This window comes from Orcinus orca, chromosome 8, assembly GCF_937001465.1.
Source record: "Orcinus orca chromosome 8, mOrcOrc1.1, whole genome shotgun sequence".
Lineage (NCBI taxonomy): Eukaryota > Metazoa > Chordata > Mammalia > Artiodactyla > Delphinidae > Orcinus > Orcinus orca.
This window is the reverse complement of record NC_064566.1, coordinates 8417572-8430773: the sequence shown is the minus strand read 5'-3', so window position 1 is coordinate 8430773 and position 13202 is coordinate 8417572. Positions and strand designations below refer to the sequence as shown.

The 13202-nt window shown below is 40.4% G+C and overlaps 1 protein-coding gene across 3 annotated transcripts in view; it reads left to right on the top strand.

Moving 5' to 3' along the window:
* RTN3 (reticulon 3) overlaps positions 1 to 13202 on the top strand; it is a 61451-nt gene that overhangs the window by 17808 nt on the left and 30441 nt on the right. The window contains exon 3 of one of the 3 annotated variants that reach the window (XM_004264255.4): positions 8627 to 10969. The exons of the other annotated variants lie outside the window; for them this stretch is intronic. Within the exon in view, the coding sequence (XP_004264303.1) occupies positions 8627 to 10969 (2343 nt within the window). The remainder of the gene's footprint in view (positions 1 to 8626; positions 10970 to 13202) is intronic. 3 annotated transcript variants of the gene reach the window in all.

Below are 13202 nucleotides of genomic sequence, written 5' to 3'. Positions count from 1 at the left end.
GCGCGTCCGGAGCCTGTGCTCCGCAACGTGAGAGGCTACAACAGTGAGAGGCCCGCGTTCGTACCGCAAAAAAAAAAAAAAAAAAAAGTCATATCCCTGAAGGTGTTCCAGTGTAGCCTCTATTACTAACATTTTCTCCTGCAAAAAAACATAATGGAAAAGCAACCCAGTTGATGCTCTACTTCATTGGCAGGTCTAGAGATCAGCCTATTCCGTTTTTTGAGGGCACTCCTTGGCAAGTGATTAGGTGTGTTCTAGGGTAGCCAAGTCTAGTGGCTTCTAGTCTGCCTTAATAAAACCAAGGGAAAGGAAGTTGTTGGTGTACTTGGTTAAGTGGATTAAAACCCCTGGAGAGAATAGCTAGGACCAGCTCCACCCAACCGCAGGCCTTTGAGAGTGACTGTCACCAGCAGGCACCTTGAGTCCATCATTGGCAGTAACCCAACTAATCTGTCTCTGGCTTCCATATCCCTTAGCCATTTAGCCTTGGAGGATTGTGCCTTACTTTTATATATCTAAACCATATCAAGCAATATGTAGCAATAATTAAGTAAGTCATATTTAACAATGACATTTTTAATCCTGAAATATATACTTATCATTATTGGGCTTTAAGGAGATGCAAGTATTAAAAGTTGCCTTTTTTTTTTTTTTTTTTTTGGCCATGCCTTGCGGCTTGTGGAATCTTAAATTCCCCAACCAGGGATCGAACCCAGGCCCACCGCAGTGAAAGTGCTGAGTCCTAACCACTGGACTACCAGGGAATTCCCACAGTTGTCATTAATTTGGACTGAGAAGGAAGGGCAGTTAAATCTTTCAAAAGGAAATTATGTAATCTTTATTGAATTGTACTACCTTGAAGTATACAGCTACTTAAGCTAGTAAATTAAGCTTTTTGAAAACTATCGAATAGATTTGTGATGAGAATATCAATGGAATAATCAGTTCCTTCTTAAATAAGTTGTACTCCTGAGTAGGTGCTTTGCAGTCTTTTGCTTATTGAGTCCTTTTTTCTCATCAAGCAGAGTTTAATTTCAGCTTAATCCCCAAGCATCTCAAAATAGGGGAGTACATTTTAATGATGTTTTCCTGTACTGTTAAATAAGGATATTAACAGAGGTATAGATGTGGTATGTGGCCAGTTTTTTTTTTCTTCTGAGCTTTTACTGTGCTCAGTACTTTATGCAAATCATCTCATTTAATCCTCACAGTCAATTTTATGGAGGAAAGGTACCACCTCTTTTACTAATTGAGGAAACTGGGGTTTAAAATGGTGAAATAACTTGCTCAAGGTCACGCAGTAAGTGACACACCTAGGACTCCACCGTCCGTGCCACTACCTACAGTAAAGATGATAATATTAGTTGTATTTTAGGGTTTACAGGTGTTTTTAGAGATGTCATTTTGAGGTTAATGTTAAAATCATGAGAGCAGAAGAGGCAGAAATTACTATTTTAACCATATTATTGCTATTAGTGATGTAATTTAGTATCATCTGGGGGATGTACTCCATCAGACACAAAATCAAACTGAAATTTGGTTTCTACTTTTGAAATCTTTGATAAAAAGTGGAGGCTGGAAAATACTACAATTTTCTTTAGAAAACATTGGGTGAAAATAAGGTTAGAGAGGATCTACCCACCATGTAGAATTGGAAGTACATTTGCAGTAATGAATACTTGTGTTCAGTTTGAGTAATGCAGTAGGCATCTGGAATAGGAAGTTAAGCACTGAACTTTGGGGCAAGCGTTGAGGAGAAAAACTATGCCAGTTACAGCCTTTTTTTAAACAAAAGCAAAACATTTTTCTTTGTACAAAAGAGACTTTTTGTTTAGGATCTAGCTTGGCTGCAAAGTGTCTGCTGGCTAACTTCCTATTTTGATGCTTTGGCTGAAAGTTGCTGATACTGTTTTGCACGATAGTTTGTCTTTCCCTCTTGTTTTGTGAACATGAGAAAATTCAAGTGTAGAAAAACCTATACCTGAATATTTCAAGCCTCCCTTGTATGAATATGCATAGTATGTATGTGAAAAAGTAACTTAGTGGTTTACTATAGGCTGGCACCCTTTCTTCACTGGTGTGTATGCTTTTTCCTTGTTGACAGGTATCCTTTGAGTTAAAAGTGATGAATTTCCTGAGGGGGGGTAGTAACCAAACGGTAACTCTAGTATAGCATAATTCTAAGTTATTCACTCTTTTAAGGAAGAAGTCTCATATAGCATTCATTATTGCTTACTTATTTCTAGATCACATTGTGTTTTCATTATTAAGTTATAAAACACTTAAATAAAAAAGTACTAAACCTTTTTCTAAAAGACAGTTTGGGGAATAAGAAACAAAGTAAAGAGAAGGGCGTTTTTTGTTTGTTTGTTTTTTGCCACACCACTCGCCACTCGGCTTGTGGGATTTTAGTTCTCCGGCCAGGGATGGAATCCAGGCCCATGGCAGTGAAAGCGCCAAGTCTTAACCGCTGGACGGCCAGGGAATTCCCTCAAGTTACTGTACTTTAAAATTAGTATATGGAAGTATTTAAAGCAGGCACAAAAGGATCACCCCTGCCCCATGCCCTACTAACCTGTGAGTTGTGCTCCTGGACAAAGAGAATCTGTGGTGAGTGAGAGTGAAGAGTGCCAATTTCTACGCCTGTGGAATTTTTACAGGGCTAAAGTTCTGAAGTACAGCTCGGCTTTTCTACCCCTCGAAAACTAGTAAAACACTGTAAAGCTGTTGTTCCCAAACAGGGTTCATTACTGGCAAACTTGTAATGCAGATCCTTAAGCTCCATCGTACTTAGGAAATTCTGAGTAAGTCAGAGAGAGAGCACCCATGAAGTACTAGTATTTGTTCTAAGGTTTGAAAAGGACTATAAGAGACGGTGCCAAGGGCTATTGTTTTACTAGGTTGTTAAATTGTTCAGCTAGTTGTACATTGAACTAAAATATACTTTGATGATGGTAAAGATCATTTGCTGAAACATTTTGTTAAGGAAAAGTTCTTTTTTCTTTCAGCATTGACTTAGAATTTTTTATATGTTGGCTTGTATTAAATGTCTTTATCCACATAGTACTTTGCACGGTTCTTGGAATGTCATAGGCATTTGTTTTGTACTAGATGATTCAGAAGTTGCATCACCCAAAATTTTGAAGTAGATAAAAGCTCTTTAAATTACTTCCTTTTAGGGCTTCCCTGGTGGCGCAATGGTTGAGAGTCTGCTTGCTGATGCAGGGGACACTGGTTCGTGCCCCTGTCCGGGAAGATCCCACATGCCGCAGAGCGGCTGGGCCCGTGAGCCATGGCCGCTGAGCCTGCGTGTCCGGAGCCAGTGCTCCACAGCAGGAGAGGCCACAACAGTGAGAGGCCCACGTATCGCAAAAAAAAAAAAAAAAAATTCCTTTTACTTACGGCTGGTTGGAGGGGAAGTATCTAAAACTCTAAATGAGGATTTCCTTTATTATATACCACGTGAAGGTGGTTGTGATTTGGCACTATGCCTTTTTTCTCTCCCCAAACAAAAAGGCGTATGGTCTGGAGTCTCTATGTCAGGAGATACTTTTTTGAGAATATGGTGTTTGGGGACATTTATTGAAGATTTACTGAGTGCCAGATCCTGTTCTAAGCACTTCACGTGTATTAACTCATTTAATCCTCACAGCGGTTCTCAAGTTAGGTGCTTTAGTGTCCCAGTTTTCAATTTTCAGATGATAGTAAGCAACTTTAAGATTAAGGAACTGAGATTAAAGCCACACGATTAGTAAGTGTGATGAAAGGATTTCGCATCTTTTTGGTTTGTTTGTTTGGTTTTTTTTTTGGCTGCGTTGCGTCTTCGTTGCTGCGCGTGGGCTTTCTCTAGTTGCGGGGGGTGCTCTTTGTTGTGGTGCGCGGGCTTCTCGTTGCAGTGGCTCCTCTTGTTGCAGAGCATGGGCTCTAGGCGTGCAGGCTTCAGTAGTTGTGGCATGCAGGCTCAGTAGTTGTGGCTCGTAGGCTCTAGAGCACGGGCTCAGTAGTTGTGGTGCACGGGCTTAGTTGCTCAGCGGCATGTGGGATCTTCCCGGACCAGAGCTCGAACCCATGTCCCCTGCATTGGCAGGTGGATTCTTAACCACTGCGCCACCAGAGAAGACTGGATTTTGCATCTTTTAATAGGAATTTTTGGTTTGGGAGTGGTCTAGAAATTTAGAATATGACTGCCAACTTAAATTCCTAGTCTTATTTAAGATAATATACTTAAATGGAGACTTCTGAATATTTAGAGTTTAAGAAGAAATTGAGTAAGCAAGGAGCTCAGTACTGAATACATTTGGGAACATTCTCATGATCGTTGTGGGATTATGACAATTTTCACCTCTTACCATATACTGATTCCCTTTTTGACAAGTCTATTAGATGTGTAACTCTTGCTTGTTAATAATTAGAATAATGCTATATTTTTGAGTAACTAGACTTTTTGAAAATGAATGTGCACATTAAATTGCATTATAGCAAATAAGTAATCTAGAAAATATAATGAGGAGATTTTTGACAGACATTTGTTTTGAGTAATGTTGAAAATATCTTGTAGTGCATGTGAAGGGCTGGATCTTTTGAAAAAGGAAAGGTAGTGGACATTTTCTGAGATGTAAGATAATCCAGAGTTATTCCATCAGGCAGTTTTCCAGGGTACAGTATTTTTAAAACCTAACACCCTTCAAACTCCCTGGAGTTTTCTGCTGTTTTGCCAGGTACAGACTTTGACAACACTAATGACTGTTGTGTCATACTGACTAATTGGAAGTGTCTTTACTTATGGGAGCTTAGTTTCTAAAGGCTTATTAGATTCTGGTCTTTGTTTTGTTTAATGTTTTCATGCCATTATAAGTTCTTTACTTCCAGACCGGTTTTTTCATTGTCTTGGTACAAGTCAGCTCTGTTCAAGTTTGTGAGGGTTTCAAGTAGCCAAATAAACTTCTTTCCATTTGCTGAAATTCTAAACAAGATAATTATTAAAATTAAAACAAAGATGAGGATGCTAACTTATTTTGCTACATGTGGGAAACCTTGATTGACAATCATGAGAGCTAATATCTGCATCTCACAATCACTGAGGAGGAATGAATGCAACATCATACTCTGTTTACCCCCTAAACCTGTGCCCTGAAAACACTATCCAATCCAAGTATTAAGTCACAAAATTATTGTTAGGGAACATGATTAAAGTTCTTTTGTATATATAATAGTTACATCATATTGACAGATCTTCAGTAAAATGCTTGAAGTCTGTCAAGCTGTCATGGCATTCAGTACAGAACTTGTTGTTATTCTGAGAATACGATTTCTAACCTAATCTTCTAGCTTTACCTCAGATTATTATATACCTAACTCGAAACTTTTGGAGTATTAAGAGTTCAAGGAGGGACTTCCCTGGCAGTCCATTGGTTAAGATTTCACCTTTCAATGCAGGGGGTGCGGGTTCAATCCCTTGTCGGGGAGCTAAGATCCCACATACCTCTCAGCCAAAAAACCAAAACATAAAACAGAAGCAATATTGTAGCAAATTCAATAAAGATTTTTTAAATGGTCCACATCAAAAAAATCTTTAAAAAAAAAAAGAGTTCAAGGAAATTAGAAAAGAAACAAGGCTTAGAAAACTGAAAGGTTTGTGTCCTGACAAAGCAAAACATTTCTACCATGCTTTTTTTTTTTTTTGGCCGCACTGTGTGGCTTGCGGGATCTTAGTTGCCTGGCTAGGGCCCGCGGCAGTGAAAGCACCAAGTCCTAACCACTGGACCGCCAGGGAACTCCCTACCGTGCTTTTTTTGTTTGTAGTACTGTGTGCATTCTTTCATTAGCATTCAATGTAGGTTGCTTTCTTTTTCATTTCATCCAGCCCACCTCCACATCATCATCATTTTACTTATTGATTTTGCTTATTTTCTGTCTCCCACTCTGTATTGTAAGCTCCACAAAGGCAAGGATTTTTTCTGTGTTGTTCACTGCTTTTAATCTAGTTTCTAAAACAGTGTCAGGCACGTGATAATGGCACTCAGTAATTACTAATGAATTATTACTAATTCATTTTGTCCACTTGTTTCTGTAAAATGACAGGTCTAAATCTTCTGAAATCTCAGTCTCTATAAAACATATAAGCTGAGCTATCCCTCTGAGGTGGAGTCAGTTTTGTTCACCTCAAGATTCCACTCCTGTTTGTTTGTTTGTTTTTTAAATTATTTATTTTTGGCCACGTTGGGTCTTTGTTGCTACACGCAGGCTTTCTCTAGTTGCAGTGAGCCGGGGCTACTCTTAGTTGTGGTCCACAGGCTTCTCATTGTGGTGGCTTCTCTTGTTGCGGAGCACGGGTTCTAGGCGTGCAGCCTTCAGTATTGTGGCACGCAGGCTCAGTAGTTGTGGCTCGCGGGCTCTAGAGCACAGACTCAGCAGTTGTGGTGCATGGGCTTAGTTGCTCTGCGGCATGTGGGATCTTTCCGGACCAGGGCTCGAACCCGTGTCCCCTGCACTGGCAGGCAGATTCTTAATCATTGCGCCACCAAGGAAGTCCTCCATTCCTGTTTGAAGGGAAGGGGGGCGGTCCCAGTTTTACCTTATTCCAGATTTAGTCCATTGAATGTTTCCTGGTAGGAACAGTCATCAGTAAATTCAGTAATAATACATAACTCAGATTGTGGAATATTTCTTTTTTCCTTTTTTTAAAATAAATTTATTTATTTATTTATTTTTGGCTGCGCTGGGTCCTCGTTGCTGTGCACGGGCTTTCTCTGGTTGCCTTGAGTGGGAGCTACTCTGTTGTGGTGCGCAGGCGTCTCATTGCGGCCGCTTCTTCTTGTGGAGCACGGGCTCTAGGTGCGCGGGCTTCAGCAGTTGTGGCACATGGCTTCAGTAGTTGTGGCTCGCGGGCTCTAGAGCGCAGGCTCAGTAGTTGTGGTGCACGGGCTTAGTTGCTCCGCGGCATGTGGGACCTTCCTGGACCAGGGCTCGAACCCGTGTCCCCTGCATTGGCAGGCGGATTCTTAACCCCTGTGCCACCAGTGGAGCCCTGTGGAATATTTCTGATTTAAATGTAGGCTATAGTTCTTTAAATTTCAGGTTTTTTAAAGCATTTTAACCTACAGTGGTGAGCTTCATTTATCCTTAATCCAGTCTTGCTGAGTATCCATACTGTACAGTGATAGATGCAAGCCGTGTTTACTGCATTAGAACTAAATATGAATTACAGCTTACTTCTGTCCCACTGGTACAGTTTATACCACCAAACTTTATTTTTCCTCAATTTACAAAGACTTTCCCTGGCCCCCCCACCCCGATGATTACAGTTGCACTGTTCTAAAAGTCAGAGATCCTGTTACATCAGATTCCAGTGATGTATTAAAATGGAACTTTATCTGGCATTTGGAAACATTTTTATAATAGTGGAATTTTATTTCTTGCAGTAAGATATTATTTCTTTTCATCTTTATAAAATGGTTTTGAATAAATCATAATTTTGCTTTTGTCTGGCTGTTATTCAGCTTATCACTGAAAAAGAACGCAAGCTGAGTAAAAGTAATCCCAAAGCTTTTTCTCTTTCACATCTTCCCAATTATTCATTCACACTCAAGGAAGGCATTGCTGTCCTGAGCCTACTTAGGTCTCATCTGACCAAGCTGAGTTTGATTCATTCATTTGGAACTATTTATTTAAGACCTACTTTGTTCCAACTCCAGAGATACAACAGTGTGTAAGAAAGATAGTGCCTGCCCTTGGGACAGTTGTTTTGAACTTTTCCCCAGTAAAAACTTCCTAGATTGGTTAGTTGGAAAACAATGTGGTAAATCAGTGGCTACTGTGATATTAAAAACTGTTAAGACTTAATTAATGTATTACTTTTAGGGGGATATTTTCTGTTTTAAAAGGATTTCTGAAGATTACTCTTCTTAATAAAGGAAACCAATTTACACAGTTCAGTTTTGTTTGAATTGGCAGGGTGGTGCAAGAGCTTTTGGAACAGACCAACCTTTTCAGTGCCCTTTAGTTTAAGACATTGAGGCCATCTGTTCCTGGGGCCCATCTTCCCTATGGGTGGAATAGACTACTTCTAGTCTGATTTTTAGGCTTAGGAGGGGTCCGCTATATCTCTGGGGGTGGGGGGGAACTCTGGTCACTTCTTTTTTTCCTTTTCAGACTGTCAGACTCTAACAGTGGTTTTATAGAAGGTGTGTGTCCTGAATTGTTCCCCCTACAGATGAGAGCATATTAGTACTTCATAATATCAAGTTGTTTGTTTTATATGGATTACATTGTTTCTGTTGAATAGCTATACCAAAGGAAAAGCACTTCCCCAGATTATCCATCTTATTATCCATGCTTTACCATTAAAGGGAAAAAGTAAATTGAAGAGTATTTTGTCGTGAAAATTTTTTGTCTTTTGCAATTTGTAGCATGATAAGCCTTTTCTGTTTCACTGCTGACAATTTTATGCATGTCTTATAGGATAACCGTTGCTCATTGTTTTGTTATATATTTATGTGTGTGTATATGTACATCCTGTGTGTATATATATGAATTTTAGAATAAAAAGCATGCAGCTTGGCCTGACTAGCTAATGTGTAATTGTACCTGGTAAACAATTTTTTTTTCTTTCAAATGCTGACCATAGAGGGATTGAGCTCTCTTTGCTCTGATGAGCCACCTTCAGAAATTATGACTTCCTTCTTTTGTTCATCTTCTGAAATATATAACACTGACCTTACAATACTACATGGAGAAAAAAGCAAAGTGTTAGGCAGCCAGCCTGTTTTAGCCAAAGAAAGAAAAGACTGCTTGGCTCCTCTAGATGTGAAAAAGATGGAAAAGCCTCAGGGGACCAGTAAAGACATAGCAGACTCCCCAGTTTCTGTTGCAGAAGGAGTTCACTGTAACCGTCCTTCCATTCCAGACAGTTTCCCAGATCATCCTGCTTTTCTCTCAAAGGAAGTTGGTCACACGCAAGAGCAGATAAATAAAGATCAAGAGTCCAAGAACCCAAATGAGGTACCAAGTAGGGACGATAGAACTGCCTTGGATGCAGGTGACAAATTCACTCTGCTAACAGCCCAGGAGCCACCCACCGAGCAGCATAAAGCAGAAGGTATTTGTACCTATTCCTTGTCCCCCTCTGAAGTTTCAGGAGTTGGTATTACGGAAAAGGATTCCCCTGAATCACCATTTGAAGTAATTATTGACAAAGCAGCATTTGACAGAGAATTTAAAGACGCATATAAGGAAAACGTAAATGATTTTGGTAGCTGGGCAGTGCACATTGATAGAGAATCACCTGCAGACATTTCTGAGTCTAATGACAAAGTATTTCCACTGAGAAATAAAGAAACAGGGCGTTCCCCAGCCTCTGCGTTGCTCACTAGGCAGTTTTCACACACAACTGCAGCATTGGAGGAGGTATCTAGATGTGTAAATGATATGCATAACTTTACTAATGAAATATTGACTTGGGATTTGGTTCCCCAAGTAAAACAGCAGAGTGATAAATCTGACCACATCACAAAAGCTACAGGACCCGACATGGGTGAATATATCTCAGAAGTTCCAGTTGTAAATCTTAAAAGTAACACTCAGCAGAAAATTCCTGTATGTTCTATCAGTGGGAGCACTACTATCCCTAAATCAACAGGTGATTGGACAGAAACATCTCTCCCACAGGAAAACGCTATGCCAGACTGTCTCAACTCCACACAAGAAATCAATATCAAAGGTGTGCAAGGCAGTGTGCAAAAAAGAGATGACACACTTTCAGAGTTACCTGGATCTCCATTTGAGAAAGGTGTCTCTCTTGGTTCTGGAGTGGCCACGGTGAAAGTGGGTTTACCTGATGGCCACCTGAAGGGTGAAATGAACTGGCAGACCTCTGTGTTGGGAGAAGTGACAGAGGCTGACAGTTCTGGTGAGTCTGATGACACGGTGATAGAGGACATCACAGCAGATACTTCATTTGAGAGCAACAAAATTCAGGCTGGAGAACCTGTTTCCATCCCAAGTGCTGTTGTAAAAACAGATGAAAGAGCAATCAAAGAGATTCTTCATTGTAATAGGGAAGACAAAACATCTGGAAACTTTGACGGATCCATCAGTGACTCTGGGCCACGACAAGTTCAGCCTGATATTCTTGGAAGGAGTCCAGCTGGTGAGGCAGCATGTTCACAAGTACCTAATATGAATGTCACGTCAGAAGATGTGAAGCAGTCAGATAGTATGAGTGTAGTTGCTCCTGAAAAGCTTGTTGCAGCTGAGAACCCCAAACTTCCTTCAGAAGCATCTCCAAAGGTTTATAATGGTAAGACAGAATTCTCACGAAATGTGACCACCTCTGCCTATTTGGAGTCATTGCATGAAAAAAGTGTTAAAGATATAGATGATTCTTCCCCAGAGGACCTGATAGCAGCCTTTACAGAAACCAGAGAGAAAGGAATAGTAGATAAAGGTGAAGGAAATACCTTCGAAGCAACATCAGAGAAAACTAAAGACTTTAAAACAGCTCTTCCTGTAGAGGTTTTACATGAAAGTGAGTCAGGTGGTTCTGAAATTAAAAACATAGAAGGCAAATACAATGAACAAAGCAAGGAAACAGATGGGAGTGAGCTTCTGGATGTTTTCCCTACCCAGGGTACTCCAGTAGCATCTCTTGACTTAGACCAGGAACAGCTCACAATCAAAGCACTGAAAGAACTGAATGAAAGGAAGCTTGAGAAGTCAGCTTCTGTACAGGATGAAATAGAATCTCCCGAAGAAATACTCAAGCAGACTTTAACATTTGCTCCAGAACCTTGGCCACAGAGATCCTATGATGTCCTAGAACACAGAGATGTCAAGACTGGATCTGATCTCGGGATTTCCAGGAAGCCCACTATGACCAAAGAAGCTGCTAGGGTAGATGTCACTTCCAGCCTTAGCAAGACTGAACTGGTAAACAAGGATGTCCTAGCAAGACTCCTGACAGAATTCTCAGGTAACTGTTTACATTAGAAATACTGCATGTGGTTAATCCTGCTATGATTGATTATTTAGAGTGCTATTTTTTTTAGCCTCTGATTTATATCACCAAAATTATAGCTAGAATAAAAATATACAGTAAAATGGGAAAAGGTAGATTTTTTTTAATGGTTGCTTGATTTGGTTTTCTTGTACAAATATTTTCCAAAGCAGTAGACTACCTGTTAAAATTAATATTCTTCTAAAGAAAAAATTGTATGGTCCAGTTTTTTCAAGGTTCTCCTTTCCTTATACGTTGGCCCTAGGGGAGATTGCTGCTTTTAAGAACATCGCTAGGCTCTTATTTATTTACAAAGCTTATTTTTATTATTTATTTATTTATTTTGCGGTACGCGGGCCTCTCACTGTTGCGACCTCTCCCGTTGCGGAGCACAGGCTCCGGATGCGCAGGCTCAGCGGCTATGGCTCACGGGCCCAGCCGCTCCGTGGCATGTGGGATCTTCCCGGACCGGGGCACGAACCCGTGTCCCCTGCATCGGCAGGCGGACTCTCAACCACTGCGCCACCAGGGAAGCCCACAAAGCTTATTTTTAAATCTCTGTAATAATAGCACTGCTTGGCACTTGGGTTTTTTGCTGTGGGCCTGGAAAATCTATTTAGCAATCAAAGATAAAGGAATCCCTGCTGGGAAGATAGTAAATGAAACTTTTAATTAATTTGATCTTACACCGCAGAGATTTTATGCTCTGAAAGTAGGTAACCAGTATTGTAGTACAACTTTGTGAGTAATACTTAAGAGAACTCATGCATTCTTCTACTTTGGACCTTGTTTATCATGCTTCAGGCCAAAACCCAATATATGGTACTAGAAGTTCTTCCCCTTGTCTTCTATTTGAGTGATTACTTTCCTAGCGGTTGGCCTTCAGTTAAATTATTTCAAATGCTCTCTCTTCTGGTGTCTTAGAAAGTATAATGAAAAAAAGGATATATAAAACCCTTCAAAAGTGACCCCCAACCTCTAATCTGATACCAAGTTCTGCACTTACTGTATGGTCAGTGTTAGGTGCTATGGAGGATTCTGTGGTTTTCCAAATTTTTTTTTTTTTTTTTTTTTGCTGTACGCGGGCCTCTCACTGCTGTGGCCCCTCCCGCTGCGGAGCACAGGCTCCGGACGCGCAGGCTCAGCGTCCATGGCTCATGGGCCCAGCCGCTCCGCGGCATGCGGGATCCTCCCGGACCCAGGGCACGAACCCGTGTCCCCTGCATCGGCAGGCAGACTCTCAACCACTGCGCCACCAGGGAAGCCCTTCCAAACTTTTTAAACAATAGATCCCTTCTTTCAAATGAAATCATATGCAGAGTTATAATATTTAAAACAAAAAATATTTTCGTTAGGATAAATTTATAAGGGAGATTATACCACTTACATTTTTTTTTTTCTGTAAAGGTTTTATTATGCAGAGTAAGGAGGGGGGCTCAGTCCTTAGCAGCCGCTTTCCTCTCCTCATAGTATCCAGAACACTGCTCAGCTTCTCCTGCAGGGGCACTCCTTGTAAGGAGTGAAGCCCCATGCCTCTCAGAGCTTGTCCCTCACTAACTTGCTTTACTTGGTAAGGTGCCCTGCTGGCATCTGTGGGTCACCTGCCTTGCTCACGTTCTGGGTCACCTTGAAGCCCATAGTCATGGGCTGCTGCAGAGCCATGACTGCTGCCCTTAGTGCCTGCAGCAGAAAGGCACTGTTTACTTTTTATAAAGACATTTCCTTACTGAAGACCATGGGCAGATTATTTAATCTTAGTAAATTTTAATCCTTAAAATAGAGATAATAATGGTGCTTACTTTATAATAATAGTGAGAGGGTTACATGTGAAAAGGCAGGTAATGCAGGGCCTAGTATATAGTGAGTATTCATTTAGCACCAAGTACAGGACCTGGCATATAGTAGGTACTGGATAATTATTTGTTAGTGAACGAATTGTTAATAATTATCAGTGAAAACATAAAGGCTTTTTTATAAACTCAAAAATTTGAAATGGCAGTTAAGGATAGCTGTTATACTTTAGTAATTGAAGATTGTTGAACTTGGATTAAAGAGAGCTGAATTATTGTTGCTTTACAGTGTCTAGAAGTGTGACTTTAAAGAATTACATTACATCACCTTTTGGGGCCTAAGTTGTAAAGTGAGGATGTTGAAGTAGGTGGTCATCAATATCATTTCAATAATATGATTCTCTGACTCTGGTATATTC